The sequence below is a fragment of the Engystomops pustulosus genome, chromosome 3 (genome assembly GCF_040894005.1).
Source record: "Engystomops pustulosus chromosome 3, aEngPut4.maternal, whole genome shotgun sequence".
Classification (NCBI taxonomy): domain Eukaryota; kingdom Metazoa; phylum Chordata; class Amphibia; order Anura; family Leptodactylidae; genus Engystomops; species Engystomops pustulosus.
Genome location: NC_092413.1, coordinates 32741612 through 32763161, shown reverse-complemented (window position 1 = coordinate 32763161; position 21550 = coordinate 32741612). Strand labels below are relative to the sequence as shown.

At 41.1% G+C, this 21550-nt stretch overlaps 1 protein-coding gene across 2 annotated transcripts in view; it reads right to left on the bottom strand.

The window, feature by feature from the left end:
* KIF16B (kinesin family member 16B) overlaps positions 1–21550 on the bottom strand; it is a 217070-nt gene that overhangs the window by 54226 nt on the left and 141294 nt on the right. For both annotated transcript variants that reach the window (XM_072140436.1, XM_072140437.1), the window contains 2 exons: positions 3440–3562; positions 2066–2155 (listed from right to left, as the gene is read on the bottom strand). In XM_072140436.1, coding sequence (XP_071996537.1) covers positions 2066–2155; positions 3440–3562 — 213 coding nt within the window. The remainder of the gene's footprint in view (positions 1–2065; positions 2156–3439; positions 3563–21550) is intronic.

Genomic DNA, 21550 nt, shown 5'->3' with positions numbered 1-21550 from the left:
CTTGGGATATCTTGGGTATTGTGTTTGTTTTCCAGAACTTAGCAAGAAGTAGTTTTGCAATGTGTATCTGCTGGGAGTAGAGGTGATGCAACTTCTAACCTTGGGGGTCAAGAAGCTTTCTTCTACCAACCCTTCAGATGAAGCCATAATAGCTAATAATAGGTGAACCTGGACCTTTAACATGCTACCTGAGGCCCGCGGAGTTGGTGCTATAGCTTGTGCAGTTTATAGCCCTTCTGACTGATGGGCAGCAAAACTAGCATCTCAAAAGATCATTCCTTATGCATTTCCTCCTTGGCACAGCCTGAACTTACACCTGAATTCTGCAGTCTGGCCACTTGTCAGGTAAAGCAACTCATCACCTGGACCTGGACGAACAGATGTATTTTTTGATGTGCTGATATGAAACCAAAGACTTTTAAATAAGACTTTTTTCGCTCTTATCTTAAATTTGCATCTCAATAGCAGTCAATAGTTCATTGCATGTAGTCAATATCCAAAGCCAATCACAGCAGTCTTTAGGTGTTGCCTTCATACGGCCATTTGCCTGTCACAGGTTGGTGTGACTTGAGATGCTGGCATCAGGCATTACATGGCCTGTCACGGCAGCTAGCTTACGGCCACCACTGACTAGCATTACAACCTGTCGCAGTACGGTGAGTATATGGAGTCTCCCCGCACCTTGACTGAGATGGTCTGCAACACTGTAAAACATAGGACTTGTCCTATCTGTTGACGGATCTACAGCTTCCAACGGAGAGGGGAAGGTAAGGAGCGCTCACCCCACCTCCCTTCTTTACCCGGCTGTGTGCTACGCCCAGGTTAGAACACAGTCACCTGCAAAGGGGTCTAAGAAGAGCGATGAGCCTGCTGAGATAGAATAAAAACTTGACTTTTTTGGCAGTCCCATAGAGAACAAACAGAGCAGATGGGCATGGATTATTTAATAATACCTTCATGGAAAACACAACTCAACCCCTTAAAGGACACCTGTCATCAAGTCTGTGTCACTAGTCCTGTCACCTCTACCTGTTGGAGCAGCTCACAAGGATCCCATCCCAGCCTTTATCTAGTTATTTCATACATTATTCATTGTAAAATCATCTTTTCTTTATTATGTAAATGAGGCTGGTCACATGGTCAGAGGCAGTGATGTCACCCCTGTTACCCCTCCCCTCTCCTCCCCCTGCTCATGTCTGTGTGTAATGTATAGTAAAGCATGGCTAGTGTGTGTGCTGCATCCTCCTAATATACAGATGAGAGGCACAGACATCAGCTACACATGAATCTGACATGTTCTGCTATAACACGGCTGCCTGGAGCTGCTGTATCTCTCCTATACACACACACACACACATGCACACACAGGCTGCAGGGGGTGTGGCCACCAGCACCAGGAAGCACATCATTATACAGCCTCACATCATTATACAGGCTGTCAGTCAAGCACTGGGGGTGTGGCTGTGCCTCCCACTCATGAATAAAGTGGACAGCTTGAATATGCTAATGACTCATTTGACATTTCACAGGTCATTTGCATACAGCTTTAGGACCTCATTGCTTAGGTTTACAGGCATGTAGAGAGACAATGAAGGGATAGAGGCAATGCTCTCTAATGGCAGTTTATGAAAATATATTTAGTTTAGGGGGGTTATTTTGCATGACGGGTTCTCTTTAACCTTTCTAAAGTTTGTAAAGTCATGCTTACGTAGTACTGTAGGCACCTAAAAATGCAGAAGATCCACCACTTCTCTTTACAAATGGTAATTCTGCTGGAAGCTGCTCAATGATAACACAGCCGAACCTCTGGGGTACGGGAAACACAAAACTCAGAATCGGTAATGAAAACAGAATTGTCAAAATAACAACGTGTTTCCCCCAATAACCAACTGGGAAGTGAATCTTTGTCTGACTACGAAGAGAAACAGTAAACATAATGCGAATAAGCTCAAAGATTGGCCAATGCCAGTCATAAAAGGGATTGGTCTACACCAACTACTGAGACATCCATTCTCCTAAATACAAAAGAAATTCAATAAGTATTTGTTTCTAAAAGATACTGTACCTCGGGATACTTTAACTTGAATGTTTTATGCATTTCTCTGAAACGGCTGTATCTTCTGAAAACCGTCCAAGTTTCTTCTAAAACTGTAATCTGCAGAAAAGTAAAATAAAACTAAATACAACCCTCCCATGTCAGTACGTGAAACAGTATAGAAGCTACTTGGCAGAAAGAGATTGTTGAGGTTATGAAATGTGATACTTTTAAAATCAGAATAAATACAACATATCCCCAAGGGAATAAACAACGAAGCAAATAAACAAAACACTAAAAATGGCAGATTTTTAGGCACGTTTATCAAAATGTGTCATTTGCACAAAAAAAAAAAAAAAAAAAAGACAAATGCCTTGTGCCACATTTATCAAGGGTGTAAAACAGTCTCTACACACTTTCATGACACAAGGGGCCACATTTACTTACCTGTCCGGAGGAGTTCGCAGAAAGCGCATTGTCCGACGATCATACACTCTGCCGCGATTCACTAAGATTGTGCGCCTGATATCCTGCATGTGTCGCTTCCCCGCTCAGGTCCGACGGAGTTCACCTTCTTCTTCCTGGTGCATGCAAGTGCTTGACTTAGCGACAATTTGAAAGTTAAATCCCGCGCTCAGTCTGAATCAGTTGGATCGTCCGTCGGCCGCCCCACGATTTCTGTCGCATGAAAGCCGGCAAAGCTGCGCCAAAGTCCGATAGCGTGCGACACAATCCCCTGTTAAAATCACAGCCGTGCAAAACCCAAATGGCGTAAAGTCTGACGAAGGTGCGCCCGTGGATCCTTAGTAAATAAGCCCCAAGGAGTCAGGCTTCTTGAGAAGGATTGACTTTTTGGGGTAGGGGGCGTGACTTGAGAATATGAAACCAAATTTCTTTGTTCAATAAAGACAGTTAAATTAATTATTTAAGCAAACAATAAAAAAACAAATAAGGGGGTTTATCAAAACTCAGGGTTGTTTTTGTTCCCAAAAAGAGGGATACAAGTGTCTATCGGGGTCTTTTATATTAGTTTTTATTTTCTTTTTTTTCTCTTTGTGCTTTTTATGTTGTTTTAACCTTCATTTGTCACCGATTACATAAGTAGTTCAAAATTTAGAGAATTTGGTTGTGGCCTCAGGTTTGCCCTATTTATCCAAGAGGGGCAGATTTGCTTGTTTGCTTTGTGCCTTTCTTGGCAGCAAAACCTTCCTCTTAGCAAGTTGGGAGGAGGAAAAAAAACAGGAACAAAGATAACACATTATGACAAATGACTCGCTATGGTTTGTGTAGCGGTATTGTGAGTCTTGTTAGTGAACGATAGATGTTTGCACCTGTTATTATGAATGTAAAAGAATAAAAATATTGATGATAATAATTATGATTTAGCATAAAAGTAAACATTACCTTTATTTCAAACTCATAATGTTCGTCTTTTCCTTGCCCACAAAGAACATAGCGAGGTATCGAGACTTTCACTGGATCCGTTAAGTCATCAGGATTTACACCTAAAGAGCGCGATATCAACCGCTGCAGGGAGATTAAAAAAAAATGTTGAAATTTAATAAATTGCCTATAGGAATAGAAAAAAAAAAATCAAATAAGGCTGGTCTAATACTTTAGATCCTCTACTTAAGAACACCCGACTTACAAACGACCCTAGTTACAAACGGACCTCTGGATATTGGTAATTTACTGTACATTAGCCTTAGGCTACAATAAACAGCTATAACAGTTATCACAGGTGTCTGTAATGAAGCTTTATTGTTAATCCTGGTTCTTATGACAATCCAACATTTTTAAAATCCAATTGTCACAGAGACCAAAAAAATTCTCTCTGGGATTACAATTATAAAGTATACGGTTCCGACTTACATACAAATTAATCTTAAGAACAAACCTACAGAACCTATCTTGTACGTAACCCAGGGACTGCCTGTACTACAGATCTACAATCTTTCCATCAGTCTGTATTTCCATTTCAAATGATCGCAGGCTATACTGTGATAAATGACTGCTAAAAATTGGCACAGTTAAAGTTTATTAGCCCAGGCAGGGGCGTAACTGCAGCGGTAGCAGCCATAGCAGTTTCTACAGGGTCCGCAGTGTTGCATGCGCCACAAATTTGTCTCGGACACTTCTTAAATTCTTAAGCAAGCAGTTTGCACATGAAAGAAAGGGCAAAGTCGAACAGAAAACTGCCACAGGGGATTTAGCAAATCTGGGCCATTATGCTACACATTATACAGCATAATATGTATATAACAGCGCACATCCTCCACAGTGCACAGCATGAATCCACAGCTAATACATGGCTCCAGTCTTCTACAATGGAAGGCCCTTAAGGAGAGCATCTTTCCATCCATAAATAGGTTGCTGGGGACAGGGTCTTCACAAAAAATCCCTTACCAATTCTTTGAAAAGTTGTTCCACGCAGGAAACGAAATTTTGGAGCAATGCTGATCAATACATTTTGGAAAATGATGTAAAAGTAGGTGTAACAATGGGATGGGAGGTGGGATCTACTAACTATTATATCAGTCCAATTTTTATAATGAGCCAATATTTTGATCGAAAGTGTATCTTAGGCTCATTTTTTTTATACGTCTGCTCTATGCGGCAAGGAAGCAATTTTGGCAAGAGTGTACACCCTATAGCAGAGATGGCAAACCTTTTAGAGAACCAGTGCCCAAACTACAAGAGAGACCCACTTATTTGTGCCAAAATAGCAATTTTAGTAGTAAGTTATGGCTTCTAGAGATGAGCAAACCAGAAGTTCCTGTGCAAGGTACAGGTTTGGTGTGCTCTACCCAAACGTATTGGCAGGCGAATAGCCAATCCATCAAATTGACTCCCCTAACAGCTAACCATGGCTAGTAGCTAGAAGCATCAATTTGCCAGATTGGCTGTTCGCCTTCCAATACGTTTGGGTCGAGCAGGCCAAACCTGTACCCTGCACAGGAATGTCAGGTTCACTCATTTGCAATTGCTACCTGCTCTGCCACAACTTTAAATCGTATCGACCTCTTGAGGAGACTAATACAGTTTAAAGATGAAGTGCAAATTTGGACTATCATTGTAGCTCCTCTCCAGGGTTTCCCTGTACTGCAAGAAACACCTAGGACCAGTAGGAGGACCTCCAAAGATAATCAGGCCATTTCTACATGCTCACACTCCTTCTGCAGCTTCTGCAGGAAGCCACAAATGTGTCACTTTAAAATAGCGCTCAGAGCAGTATATCTTGAGTTTTCTGAGACTGAAGAGATTCTTTGAGTCCTCTCTGGTGAACTCTGTGCTGGGTTGATGGCTTGGGTGCCCACAGAGAGGGCTCCGAGTGCCACCACTGGCACCCGTGCCGTAGGCTCGCCACTGCTAGCACAGCTATATGTGTTTGTTGCTGTTAATGGCATATAGTTAATATGGGAAAGATTCTCAAAGTGTACTTTTACATGTCACCAATGACAAAAGAGGATGTGAACGCTCTCTTACTACTGTACTTGGTAACTTATGTACGGTGCGGCTGCTGTGAGATGTATCTTGGTGGTTCTGTCAGGGGAAGCTTTATAGATATTACAAACATTTAGAAGATTAGTTTTTCTGCTGAGTTAAAATCGAGCACCGAGCCAGAAGCAAAGAGGGAATTTAGCTTGTGTTTTCAATGTTGGCAATGATTAAGTCACTGTGTATTTATCACTCTATGCATCAGAAGAAAGGAGAAGAAATCAAAGAAAATTATAGACCACTATGCTCAATTATTACCAGAATCATTATTTACCAAGTTTATAGCCGAAACCTAATACTCGGCCACTGGTTCCAAAAGAAGTTTAATAAGTATCTACAGTGCACTACAGTTTTACTTGAAGTGGACTGGAGACTCTACTCATTGCTAGGCTGGACAATGGACTGGAGACTCTACTCATTGCTAGGCTGGACAATGGACTGGAGACTCTACTCATTGCTAGGCTGGACAATGGACTGGAGACTCTACTCATTGCTAGGCTGGACAATGGACTGGAGACTCTACTCATTGCTAGGCTGGACAATGGACTGGAGACTCTACTCATTGCTAGGCTGGACAATGGACTGGAGACTCTACTCATTGCTAGGCTGAGCAATGGACTGGAGACTCTACTCATTGCTAGGCTGAGCAATGGACTGGAGACTCTACTCATTGCTAGGCTGAGCAATGGACTGGAGACTCTACTCATTGCTAGGCTGAGCAATGGACTGGAGACTCTACTCATCGCTAGGCTGGACAATGGACTGGAGACTACTCATTGCTAGGCTGAGCAATGGACTCTACTCATCGCTAGGCTGGACAATGGACTGGCTTGCCAATGGACTGGAGATTCTACTCATCGCTAGGCTGGACAATGGACATTGGGACTCTACTCATTGCTAGGCTGGACAATGGACTGGAGATTCTACTCATCGCTGGGCTGGACAATGGACATTTTGAACCTGGCGATCTGCACTATCCTTTCGCATACCTCCTGATGTAGGATTGGGAACACACCGTGGACACGGTAACGAGACGAGGATTGTGTTTCAACCCACTAAAGGAGGACGATTGGCGATGCAAGGAGTCGGGGATATCTTTTATTTCCAGTCCATGAAGAGGTGGTGAGAGGCTCTAGCCATTTGACAAACAGTATAAAAAGTAGAGCACTAATTTTATATCTTTGACTTTGTGGCATATACGGGAGTATGCCGTATTAGTGGCTCCTCCATATTTTTTATGTTACATTTTCCATCTTTCCTGGATATTTTATTATTTATTTCTGTATACAATGGACATTGGGACTCTACTCATTGCTGGGCTGGACAATGGACTGGAGACTCTACTCACTGCTAGGCTGGACAATGGACTGGAGACTCTACTCACTGCTAGGCTGGACAATGGACTGGAGACTCTACTCATTGCTAGGCTGGACAATGGACTGGAGACTCTACTCATTGCTAGGCTGGACAATGGACTGGAGACTCTACTCATTGCTAGGCTGGACAATGGACTGGAGACTCTACTCATTGCTAGGCTGGACAATGGACTGGACCCTCTACTCATTGCTAGGCTGGACAATGGACTGGACCGACGCATGATGGCACATGGGAGGCGGTTTTTAGAGGCAGGGGGAGGGGGAGCTAGTGTTAAACTCTCCGCCTCCCTGACTTTTTACAACTAATTATAATTAATTCAAAGTTGATTTTCTGGATGATGCCACCACACTTGGTCATGAAAGAGATAAAAACTAGAATGTGTTACCCCATTTGACAAGATTCTGGTAGTGGTTTATTAGGCCAATTTCTAATGACAGGTCTACTTTAAAGGAAACCTACCATCAAAATTAAGCATGGTGTCGCCCCTCCGTTCTGCAATTTCACAGGCTATTACACTCTCTCCTCATTCCCTTGTTCCCTCCACAGTTTTCCCCTCTCTCTGCTTGATCTAATCTCACAAAAGCAGAGGAAGTTTCAGTACACAGTGGGAGGGGGAAGTGCTCCTGCACAATGTAACAGCCTTTGATTCAGCTGCATGAAGGGTCTCTGATAACCTGCCCATAAATGTTCTGGTTCTTTAGCATAAGTTTTAGAAGCGGGGAGGCCATGGATAGTAAATATAAGAAGATTACCACAGTTGCAGTGTCTGGATCTATCAGTAGGTGCCCCTGGTTTATCATTAAGGATTTTGATGATAGATTTTCATGTTTGGACTGTATGGTCTCCAGGTCCTGTGATGCCAGAACAAACAAAAATACTCTAAAATCTAAGTTAAATATTATGCTAATGAGCCAGAAGGGCCCTGCTGGGTATCACTGGAGCCCTTCTGGCATATGAGCATCATATTAAAAGTAGATTTTAGAAGAAAGGAGACCATGGATCTCAAATATAAGAATATTACCAATGCCCTGGTTAATTATGCCTGACTTTGATGGTAGATTTCCTTTAACTTTTGAGACTTTTTATAAGCCCCAGTTATGCTACAGTTTCTTTTCTCAGATAGCAGGAAGATCGGATTAGATGATTGTTTCCACCCACGTACATTATATAAAACCTGCATTAGTGTCTAATGAGCGGTAGATGGGGCACACTTGCTACAGCTAGAAAGATATTTTTTCTCTAAAGAATTAAAGGGGTGTTCCCATTTCAGCAAGTAATTGATATTCTATGAATATTGAAAAGTCATACAATTTTCCATTATACTTTCTGTATCAATTCCTCACCCTTTTCTAGATCTCTGCTTGCTGTCATTCTATAAGAATCTTTGTTGTTCATATTCAGTGGATAAAAATCTGACCATGGTCACACAGGTGCAGGGCTCGTTATAACCCACAGCACTGATTACGGTCTGTGATATATTGTCAGACTAATCTGATTGGTTTCTACGAGGAGGTAAGTTCAAGACTGGATCTGGGGGACGCTGTGGATGTTGTATATCTGGACTTTTCAAAGGCATTTGACACCGTGCCACATAAAATGTTGGTATATAAAATGAGACTGCTGGGAATAGGAGAAAATCTGTGTATTTGGGTAAGTAATTGGCTTAGTGATAGAAAACAGAGGGTGGTCATTAATGGCACATTCTCAGATTGGGTTGATGTTACCAGTGGAGTGCCACAGGGGTCAGTATTGGGGCCACTTCTCTTTAATATTTTTATTAATGACCTTGTAGTGGGTTTACACAGTCAAGTTTCAATATTTGCAGATGATACTAAGCTGTGTAAAGTAATAAATACTGAGGTCGATAGTTTAGCATTACAGAGGGATTTGTGGAAGCTTGAGGAGTGGGCAGAGAAATGGTTGATGAAGTTTAATGTAGATAAATGTAAAGTTATGCACTTGGGCCATGGAAACAAAAAGTATAATTATGTTCTAAAAGGTCAATTACTTGGTAAAACTGGAGCTGAAAAGGACTTGGGGATATTGGTGGATGGTAAACTTCATTTTAGTGACCAGAGCCAGGCGGCTGCTGCTAAAGCAAATAAAATTATGGGATGTATCGAGAGGAATAGATTCTCATGATAAAGACATAGTTTTGCCCTTATACAAATCCCTGGTCAGACCACACATGGAATATTGTGTACAGTTTTGGACACCAGTGTATAAAAAGGATATAGTAGAGCTGGAACGGGTGCAGAGGAGAGCAACCAGGATTATTAGGGGAATGGGGGGATTAGAATACACTGACAGATTACAAAATTTGGGATTATTCAGTTTAGAAAAAAGATGACTGAGGGGAGACCTCATTACAATGTACAAATACCTGAACGGACAGTACAAGGATCTCTCCAAAAATCTTTTTATACCTAGGCCTGTGACCAGGACAAGGGGACATCCTCTACGCCTAGAGGAGAGGCGATTCTACCATCAACATAGACAAAGGTTCTTTACTGTAAGAGCAGTGAGACTATGGAACTCTCTGCCGCAGGAGGTTGTTATGGCGGACTCTATGTACATGTTCAAGAGAGGCCTGGATGCCTTTCTGCAGAGCAAAAATATCACGGGTTATGGGGATAAAACATTTATTTAATTCTTAAAGGTTGAACTTGATGGACTTGCGTCTTTTGCCTGCCTTGTATACTATGATACTATGATAACGAGCTGTGCACCTGTGTGACCATGGTCAGATTTCTGTCCACTGGTGCTAAACATAAAAGCTTCCTATAGAATGACAGCAAGCAGAGATCTAGAAATAATTTTTCATCGTATAAAAAACAGCATTAAATTTGCTGTAGAATTTAAAAAAAAAAATAAAAAATCAGCATCCGTTTAAAAAAAATAAATAAATAAGAATGAGCTCTCAATACTACATTTTCGAGAATTTACTGCATGCTGTATCGTGTGTGCTAAACACTTCTCCACCAGTATCAAGAAAAAGTACACACAGACAGGCTTTTAAGTGCCCGGCTTCTAACTTCTTCACCCCGTCTGCACACGATTTCTCTTTAAAGTAAAAATCTGAAGCTTGCACATTACGATCACTAAGAGAAAAAAATATTTGACTAGAAAATGCAAGAGACACAAAAAACTCGAAAAAAAGTTGGGAGGACAAAAAGGAAAAACAGATTGAAGAAATCCGGCAATACCTTTTTGGGGTGGACTGAGTACCGTATATACTAGAGTATAAGCCAACCCAAGTATAAGCCGAGACCCCTAATTTTAACACAAAAAACTGGAAAAACCTACTGACTCGATTATAAGCCGAGGGTGGGAAATGCATTGGTCACAGTCTCCCCAGTATATAGCCAGCAAGCCCCCTGTAGTACATAGCCTGCCAGCCCCCTCTGGTATATAACCAGCCAGCCCCCTGTAGTATATAACCAGCCAGCCCCCTGTAGTATATAAGCAGCCAGCCCCCTATAGTATATAGCCAACAGCCCCTAGTATATAGCCTACCAGCCCCTGCAATATATAGACTGTCACCCTCCTGTAGTATATAGCATGCCCCCCCCCCCTAGTATATTGGATGCAGCCCCTGCCTTCCATATAATGCTGTAAGAAAAAAACAAACAAACAGTGTACCGACTTTCCGACGCCCTCCGGCAGGTCCTCTACTATACAGCGATGCTACATAGTACACTATCAGCAAGCGGCTGATGGCACAATCCCTGCGACGGGCAGTGCGGGGACACTGAGCAGATGTCGGAGCATCGGTGTATAAAAGAGGACTTGCTGGGGGGGCACGTCGGAAGTACTCGAGAATTTACGGTATATTTCATAGTGAACTTTTGAGAATACTAGTTCTCCTCGTCAGACATGATGTAATAGATGAAACAGAATATTATATATGAGGAAACATTCTGTGAGAATAATGAGGTCACGGATATTACGCTTTAGGACACAACTAGAAGCTGGCTAACAGGTAAACAAGCCAAACAACCAATAACAAGAAAAAGTTGGGAAACTACATTTTTTAAAATCCCATTTACATTATTATATATGATAACAATGAAATAAATTGCTTAACGACTGAGTAATAAAGAATGTGCCCGTGTACAGCCGATGCCGGTGCTCTGTATTCTCTTCTCCGACAGCCACAGGATTAACTCGAGTCCTTCCAGAGAAATAGTTACACATTTTCAGTGCATTAAAGAAATATGTCAGCATTCTCCCATCACTATATTTTATGTATTCCGACAGCCTCAACATTGCCATTAAATCAAACTGATTGATTTTTACTATGGCCTTTGGCTTTCACCCACAATACATCAGTAGTCTATTGCTTTCTTGCCAGCAGACTATCAACAATTGCTTGAGAGATATCCACAGGGTTGCAGGCAAATGTCAGTCTCCATCCAATGAGTGTCAATGTCACTTACAAACCTTTTCACAGAGATCTGCAGACTTTATCAAGGGTTATTGTGTTTTTTTCCCTGCCTGACTACAATACCCGCTGTAGAGAATTAAAGGAGAAGCAAGGCCTCCGACCCCATACAAGAGCCGAACCACTCCAAGAGCAAGGGTAAAGCCCAGTGTTTAACGTAAGAGAGTGGAATAAGATGCCTTATGGTGGGCAAACGAGACCATTATTATTCTTAAGATAATAATATTTAAGACCAACATGAACAGAGAATTGAATTAGAATCTACACATGAATATTTGTATGCATAGCTCATACTCTATTTGAACTAGTCAAATTATTGACTATTAGAGAATGAATAGGCTAAACTAAAAACCCAATTTAAGATAAAAATGCAATAAAGTATAGTCCTTCTACAGATCACTAGTCATATCACACACTGAATATTGGGGGGGTAGTTTAACACTTAAAGGGGTATTCAGGGAATATGAACGTCTGATGCAAAAACCTATAATGTTATAAATAAATGAATATGACAAAACTCCCAAAATGGAGCTTAAATAGTTTGATTTTATGATGCACAAAATTTTATGGCCTCTCTAAAATAGGTGGAGTTATTACCAAGGTGTCCGCCACTAGAAACTACAAGTCCCATGATCATTTAGTTCTCAGTAACTCCTCCTCCCTCTTATGCTCTGCTCCCAGTGATGATCTAACAGACTTTCTTGCTCCGTTACCATAGTAATGATTTGTGTAACTGCCATCACTGCACATTACCTCACTGAGATGACGTCTCACCACAACACCGGCCATACTGGATGCCCTGCAACCAACCGACTACAGCCAAACAAATTGATAATCACATGACCTGCCCAGGCAGGTGCAGGACATGTGGCGTGGACATGTGACCAACAGCCATCATCTGTTCTGTGTCTGCTCCACGTGGAGGAAATCAATGGACTGATTAACCCCATAGCGCAATAAGACGTACCTGTACGTTTTATTGCGCATGGGGTAGTATGAAGAGGGTTCACGGGCTGAGCCCTCTTCATACACGCCAAGTGCTTGCTTCACAATGAAGCAAGCACCCGTCGCTAACACCCGCGATCGGTGCTTGTACCGATCGCGGGTGTTAACCCTTTCATTGCCGCCGGCAAAGCTGCCGGCGGCATTAACGAGCCGGCGGCGCGTGGGCGCCGCCATCTTGGCTCCGATCGCCGCTCCCCGTGACGTCATCGGGGAGCGGCGATCCGTTGCCATGACAGATGACAGTAATAGATGTTTTAGGCCATCTATTACAATGTGCGATCTGCACATTGTAATAGATGGTGTGCAAAATCCCTATATACTGCCATACTGTAGTATGGCAGTATATGGTAGGATCAATCAGACAACCTAGGGTTAAAGTACCCTAGGGAGTCTGAAAAATAGTAAAAAATTTTAATAAAAAAAAATAAAAAATTATATTAAAAAAACCTAAAAATTCAAATCACCCCCCTTTCCCTAGAACTGATATAAATATAAATAAACAGTAAAAATCATAAACACATTAGGTATCAGCGTGTCCGAAAATGCCCGATCTATCAAAATATAAGAATGTTTTTTTACTGCGTTTAACCCCATAACGGAAAATAGTGCCCAAAGTCGCAAATGGCATTTTTTGGCCATTTTGAAAAATATTAAAAAATCAATAAAAAGTGATCAAAAGGTTGTACAATTCTAAAAATAAAAGCATTGAAAACGTCATCAAAAGTCGCAAAAAATGACACCACCCACAGCTCCATACACCAAAGTATGAAAAAGTTATTAGCGCAAGAAGACGGCAAAATGAAGAATTTTTTTTTGTACAGGAGGTTTTAATTTTTGTAAATGTATGAAAACATTATAAAACCTATACAAATTTGGTATCCATGTGATCGTATTGACCCAATGAATAAATTGGAGCGCACAGTGAAAGACGTAAAATCCACGCCCACAAGAAAATGGCGCAAATGCGTTTTTTCACCATTTTCACTGCATTCAGAATTTTTTTCCAGCTTCCCAGTATATGGCATAGACAATTAAATGCCATCACTATGAAGTGCAATTTGTTACGCAGAAAACAAGCCATCACACAGCTCTCTACATGGAAAAATAAAAAAGTTATAGATTTTTGAAGGTGGGGTGTGAAAAATAAAGACGCAAAAACGAAAAAGGGCCTGGTCCTTAAGGGGTTAAAGGGCCAGTAGCAGTTTAATTCTTCATTACATTGTATTTCAGCAGCACTTTTCTGGTAATGGGAGCAAAATTTTGAATAACAACTAATTACATATTAGCTTATATTTTAAGGATCCAACCAATTTTGTTGGTTTTCGGCACCAGCTTTTGATGAGGTTGGTAGTATTTTTTATAGCCTGATACTGATGACTGATGATCACCGGCTGACCACTGCTTGAGGATAAAAGATGTAAAGGTTTTATAATATTATTAATAATAATAATAATAATCTTTATATAGCGCCAACAAATTCTGCAGGGCTTTACAAATCATAGGGAACATATACAAATAAAATATTACATTGCAGAGTACAAACATTCATATGGAACAATAGAAGCGAGGGCCCTGATCAGTCTGAGGATGAGGAGGTGACACAAGAGGTAAAAGATTGTATAAAGGCCCAGCCATTCTTTATAAGGGAAAAGTATAAAATAATAAAAATTCTGCTGCTCGCACCAGCTATCAGTCATCATCTCGTCACAACACATTAGAAATATTACACAAGAGTACAGGCGGTCCCCTACTTAAGAACGCTCGACTTACATACGACCCCTAGTTACAAACGGACCACTGGATATTGGTAATTTATTGTACATTAGTTCTAGGCTACAATGATCAGCTGTAACAGTTATCACAGGTGTCTGTAATGAAGCTTTAGTGTTAATATTGATTCTTATGACAACCCAACATTTTTAAAATCCAATTGTCACAGAGACCAAAAAAGTTCTGTCTGTGATTACAATGATAAAATATACAGTTCCGACTTACATACAAACTCAACTTAAGAACAAACCTACAGACCCTATCTTGTATGTAACCCGGGGACTGCCTGTATAAGACCTTAATTAGGTCCATCGACAGTGGTGTAACTATCACAGACACAGAGAGTGCGACCGCGCCCATTGGAAGTAGTGGGCCCACAGCCGTTACTGCAGTGCACGAGGACAGCACTACTATGCCCCTGTGTGCCTCAGCTATTGCAGAACAGAAATAACACACCTGAATACATTCCTTATACACTGCCTATGCACAGCACCTTGCTGTATGTAAGTTTGCCTAGTGGCAACAACGCAATGAAGTCAATGCGTTGCCGGCGCTGGGTTCCCTACTGTAAGAGCAAAAGAGCAGTGAAGATGGCCAACGCCTGCCATGAGTGGGAAGAGGCAAGTACTGTTTTTTTTTTTTTAAATTTGGGGCACTTAAACAAAAACTTGGGTAATAGGGAAAGCAGGGTAGTGTTATAAATTAACAAGAAGGCAGAGGAGGGGGGGGGGACTACAATGATATCACTCTCTACATATTACAACAGATCCCAAATACTCAACATGGATACTGGAAGTATCTCGAAATGCAAATCCAATCCCAAAAGAGAGATACTGTATATTTCCCCAAAAAATGAATCAAAACATGAGCAACATAAAAATATTAAAATGATATTATTCTGAAAGGTGCATACAGGGGATGCAGATAGACTTTGATGATACCAAATATTTCTGTTTTGCACACTCTACAGAGAGTTGTGACTGTAAGTCATCATCTGGAAGGAGAAAGCTGTAGCAGTGCTGAGATGCTATCATGTCACTGTACTGTGGTGTATTGGTCTTTGCATATACTGCAGATATATTTGGTGATAACCAGGGGCGTAACTTTAGGGGGTTGCACCTGGGCCCAAGAGGCTTAGGGGGCCCAAAAGGTGTCACTTTCCCATATGAGAAGACTAGTACTATAAACCATACATTATAGTCTGGGGCCTGGCACAGACTTTGCACTGGGGCCCATCAGCTTCTAGTTACGCCACTGGTGGTAACCATCGGGAATTTTTACCCGGGACCCAGAGGACTCTAGTTACGCAATTCTCTGTCAGGCTAAACCAAGATTTTAAGGTAGTAAGAAATTCATGCAGTGTTATTCTTCCCGCCAAAAAATGTCAAATCGGTGTGAGGAGCTTGTGACTGACCCTCCGTTGAACATATAGACAGAACCTAATATATTCCAGACATCTGAATCCCGCTAAAATTACAAAAAAAAAAAATTAAAGGTCCTTGTGCGCAATGAGCAGCCCAGAAAAAGTTTTATAGGATACAATTCACATTAGAGGCAGTCAATTACACCTTCCTGCATTAGACCAGATGAGATGTGCCGTTAATAGACCTCATGAAAGAAAAATAAATTATTCCTCCGCTTCCAATACCAAACCAATGACATAATTTAGAAACCGAATGACAAGGATTATTCCTCATTCGCTGACACTTTATATATTAAGGTGGAATAACATCTCACAAGATGAACCATTTGTTCTAAATTAATCTAAAATAAGCACATCCCAGTTCTAAAAATGGCTATTATCCGGATAGATTTATGCGTTTAATATTTTTTTTTTTACAGTAGTTAGATATGAATATGTTTTAGCCACATTTCCCATTACACGGCAGCTCCGGTAAGGTAGCATCAATCTTAACGTGACAGTTCTGCCAGCCTTAGAGTCATGTCATGTTGCCTGGAGTCTTGTTAGGGGTCTAAGTGTCGGCTGGGAAGGTTGTTACAAAGGAGGACTGGCCTCCAGAGTCCAGACACACGGTGACAAAATTACACACGCAGGATCGGTGTGGATATCACAAGCCTCTCGCTGTGGCGGACGCCTGATATCTGGAGCCCAGGTGTGCGGTAAAAGATAGGGAGAATAATTTAAGCAGCAATGGATCTTTCTATCAAGCCGAGGCGCTGACACTTGGCTATCCATCCTGTGTTTCAGTGATGAATAATTATGAAGGATGATATAGCACTTCTGTGGCCTGCAGATAGGTGAATGCATTAGCCTCGGAGAAATGACTATATTATTTTTGCTCACATTCTATCCTATTTTCTCCTTAACTAGGCTACATATTATTAGACCACATGCGGCAAACTTAATATGTGCTGTTACAGTTCTTCCAGAAGACTCCTATCGCCTCTCCAATTCCTGCTGCGAAACTAGAGGCAATACTAGGGCCTAGACATGACCCACAGTACATGCTTGTAAGACGTTTATTTACAGGAGGAAATAAAATACGGACACCAGGGATTTCAGGATTACAAAATTGCCTCCTTTAAGAATAAGAAAATGTATATTTATCATATCTACCGAATAAAGAATTCAGCTTCTTACCTACAGTAACCGATACGAGTGGAGAATTTATTCTAACTAGTGGTTAAAAACGACAGGGTCATTTTTGAAAATTCATGGGGTTTTCTCAATAGCTAAAGTTGAGGATAGGTAAGAGGTGATTGAGGGGGTTCGACTTCAGATAGCCTTTACTGATCAGTTATTTGATTGGCAATTAGAGTTCAAGCCGGCTCGTGGACATCTCAAGACACTTATCCACTCATTTACTAAGGGTCCGCGGACCGCATTTTCGTCAGGTTTCCCGACGATTTTCCTGTTGCGCTGTATTTAACAGGGGTTTTTGCCGCACGTGATCGGATTTTGCCACATCGGTGCCGGCTTTCACGTGACACAAATCGGGGGGCAGGTCGTCGGACGATCTGACAGATTCAGACAACGCGCGGGATTTAACATTGCAAATTGTGTCGCAAGACATGCACTCACATACACTAGGAAGAAGAAGGTGAACTCTGGTAGACCTCAGCAGGGCGCACGATGTTCGGTGAATCGCGCCGGACTTCCGGATCGTCGGACCGTCCGGATCGGGGATCGCGACAGGACCGAGTAAGTAAATGTGCCCCATTGTATCATATCCTCAGCTGATGGAAGGTCCCACTAAGACTGACCCAAACATTAATATGGGAATCCCCTGGGACAGAAATTTATTGCATCTAGAAACATATTATTGGACCTGACAAAGGGAACAGTTTGTTCCTGAAATGCACTGTCCATTCATTTCATGCATAAAACGTTGTATCCACCGAGCAGCGCAGTCCAGACCTGTCTTTCTGCCTCTTCACTGTACACATCTATCCGCCAGTTCCGGAAACCAGGTCATCTCCAGCAGCTACTGGACGGCACATACTTTCCCTATCACTGGATTTACTGTATCAATTGATCATTTCATTCGATTGTATTTATCGCCTGCGCGGTGTTACATAGATTTTTTTCTTTATATATAGCTTCTATCAGCTATTTGACACTATAGAAGGAGCCAGAAATTAACTGCTCCTGCCATAATGTAATGGCTTTCCCGCTTGAGCGTAGGAGCGTTTCGCACTGAACAATATGGACAAAGCTGTCTGCTTCCCACTGCTTCACTGGTAAAAAGTCAATTGGCACATGTGCCGGTGATTGCACCAATCATCTATTAATGACCTAATCTAAGGAAAGGTCATTACTAGCTAAAAGGAATATGTACACTATCCACAGTATAAACTTACACAAACACGATCTGTTTAGTTAGACAAGATGCAAAACAATGGTCCTATAGACCATTTAAAAAAATCTACTGCCCGGGACAAAAACACGACCGATAGGACATTCTATATCTTTTGAGTCTTGGAGAGTTGGCCTTGTGCAGGAGCCAATAGAATGAGCCAACGCGTCCCAAATTTTGCATCACACGTGTAACCTGCATGAAGCCCCATATACATGAACAGAGCATGGTACCTATACTGCAAGGCACAAAGGAAAACAAAAAGCTGTGATCAATGTGATCAATACCTGACCGTATTTTTGCAACATTCATGGGGTTTGAGGGCTGCTCCCTATTACATTGGGATTTTTGCTTTTAAGGTCTCACACACTTTTTTTTACCGAATATTGGACTCTGTGGCTAATGCGGAGTTATTGTAATTAGGTTTTTTTGGGATGTTTAGTTGATTTTCTACCACATTATATGGTGTATTCCTCACATTGGTGTAGCTTACTTGGTGGCTGGATATCCATTTAAGAATTAATGGTGTTGCCCACTTCATTTCATGTTTTTTGTAATGAATGTATAAGTGTGGGGGCGGATATTAGGTTATTAAACAATACACATCTAGTAATAGTTCTGATCCGCTTTCTTGATATGTAAAGTGAAGCCTCCTGTCTTTTACCTCATCAGCCAGACTTTCCTGACCATAATAGGGCCACAGATCGGGGTTATGTAAACTATCTGTCTAAGTGGTGCAGAACTAATAATAGATGTAGGTGTATTGGTAAATTATCTAATATCCTGCCCCCCATCCCCACACACACATAGACATTACAAAATACATGACGAAACTTGGCCAACCCCTTTAATGCTGGATGGATACTGGATCAAGGCTTTCCCTTGGATCTCTCAAGTACCTTGTTTACTTTTTAAATCTTTTTATTCATTATGTTGTTATGGACTATGTCTTCATCTAGAAGAGAGCTGTATCTATAAATTGGTCCTGTGAGGGGGAAGGTGTCATGTTATCCTCATTCCTTTTCTTACAATGTCTTTATGGACACGTCACTGCAGACATATGAACAAATCCCAGTGCGTTACACCGGAATAGGTTATTTTTTACAATATTAGGAATATTCTTTTGTATAACACAGATAATCCCTTTAAACAGAAAATAACTGCATTGAAATCAAATCCATTTTTGTAAATTCTGTGAATACGTCAGGGGTTTGCTATATTTTTTGGCCTGCAATGCATTATTACTTGAAATTTGGAAGCGCGGCAAATGAATCAACTTGACTTCCTTCTAACAGGCAATAAACAAATAAATTACTCAACGGAAATCCTGGAAAAAACACTTCATTGTAGTTATACACAGGGTAAGAACACTGCGCTGCTCAGGGACTGAAATAGATTTTATTTGTTTTTAATCTCGGGGGAATCTCAGTGTCAAGAGGTAGTTAATGTTTTAGATGTTGATTTCTCCCATTAGAAGGAAGCTCAGGCTATCTCGCCCACTGGCTAGAATGCAATATGTCAGCTCTGTACTGCATGACCTGAGGTCATCTTTTCATTTTCCTATTTTCTCCTTAGCTCCACATAAAAGCTACATATCTCAGAAACCTTCGAACACCCGCATCCAGCTCCAGGGAACCAAACACATTCCAAACTTTGTTTTAAGAATAAAAGCTCTAAAACTTTACCCAGCAAGGCATAAATCCAATGTTTGATAACTTCAGCAAAATTTACAGTCTCCCTCACACACAGATTATTTTTCTATTAAAGAGGTAGGATAGCCCGTAAAAGTCAGCGTACAGAAAAACGGAATAATACTGTTGTTTCATAGAAGGGTTATGGGCAATTCTGGAACTGGGTGGGGTGTTCATTTTGGAGATTAAAGGGGTTATCCGGGTTGTTAAAATGTATGCCCCAACACTTAAAGTGAGCCAACAATTTTAGATTGTTAGGGGATTGGCTTCTCGTCACCGACATTGGCCAGTGTTCGAAAAAGATGGGAGATTGCTTCCCACTCATTTCTTATAGTAGTTGGTTTGCACAGAATACTGACAACAAAATATGTTTTATAAGCTAAAGCTATATGAATAACTTGGTGACTAGAAAAACTACCAGACATATTGATCCAACTTTTCAAAGATTTCTTTCCAATGACTACTCTGAACCATAGCCACAGAAAAGTATGGATTTCTTTAGTATAAAACAATGTCAACACCAAAGTAATGGAAACTACAGGAGGCTGCCGCATCCATCCGGAACATTGCGGCCCCTTCAACTAACTTATCTATGTTGGTTCAAAAAATCAGAAGTACAAAAGAATCAATCTTTTGATTCTAATGTAGGCTACCACCATCCCTTCAACACAGGAGAAGCACAGGTAGCTCACAATTGAAAATATGAAAATATTAGAAGATGAAGTTGCCTCTTTTTCCACAAGGGTAAAAGTGTTGGATTTTGCGTCAAGAAGACAGGTAGAAGTAGTTTTAACATGTGTTAACAGGGGTTCCATTTTGATTTTGATTGTAGGTCGAATGCTCTCCAATTATATCTCCAAAGGTAGGTTCTTTTAAGAGACCACTGTGTGCTGAGTTTGTGGACATGAAAAAGTAAAGGTCATGTGTAGGGAATAAATTGGCACCAATAGATCTATTATACAGTTCACCACATCTGACAGATATGATGATGTGCATTAAAAATTCAAAATAAACGACACCTTGTCGGGAGTAAAAAAAAGTCAATCAGGTGCATTGGTGTTCAGACGGGTTACGTGAATTTTTCCGTCGATTTTTCTGAAGTGCCCCTGGGATTGTGGCGCATCGGCGACGGCGTGCACGTGCTGGTAATTGTGGGGGCGTGGACATACGAAAACCCGACGGATTCGGAAAAACCACCGCATTTTTTTAAAAAAAAGTGTCGCTTGTCACTTACCTGCACCCAGCGGAGGATGGTGAACTTCAGTGCACTCCAACGGACTTCAGCACAGCAGCAACACCTAGTGGGCATTGGGCGCACTACCTTAGTGAATCGCTGGAAGACCCGAATCCTCCACACAGAATGCGCCGCTGGATCGCGACAAGACCGGGTAAGTTAATCTGCCCCAATGAGTCAGAGACCCTTTGAGAAAATACTGTAGTAGACCCCACTATCACTTCTTTCCGGAAATGAAACAGTGGCACAGTTCTCCATTACAACTTTTCAGGCATCTGGAATAAAAATGAATTTCGAATTGTGATGAAGGAAACTAAAATATGAAAATTACTCCTTCTGCAAGTGAGCTAAATTGTAAAATTATACCATATCCAAGCCGTTAAGAAAGTAATTCAATATAACTTGTGATTTAATTCCACCTTGTTGATTTAGGTTTCTTTTAACATCTCCAAACATAACTTTTAAAGTATGGGTTCAGTGGTTCAATGCCACTTTGCCGCTCGCTAATCTTTTTAAGTTAATTATCTCTAAATGTACGTTTTTAAACAGTTTTATTTACAGTTTACTGAAACGGAGTTACAGCAAAGTCTTACAGTCCATTGTCATTCAAAATCCTGCCGAGCTTAAACCCCTCTGCAACTTCTGCTAGTATAGATGGCTTCTTCTGCTAATTCATAA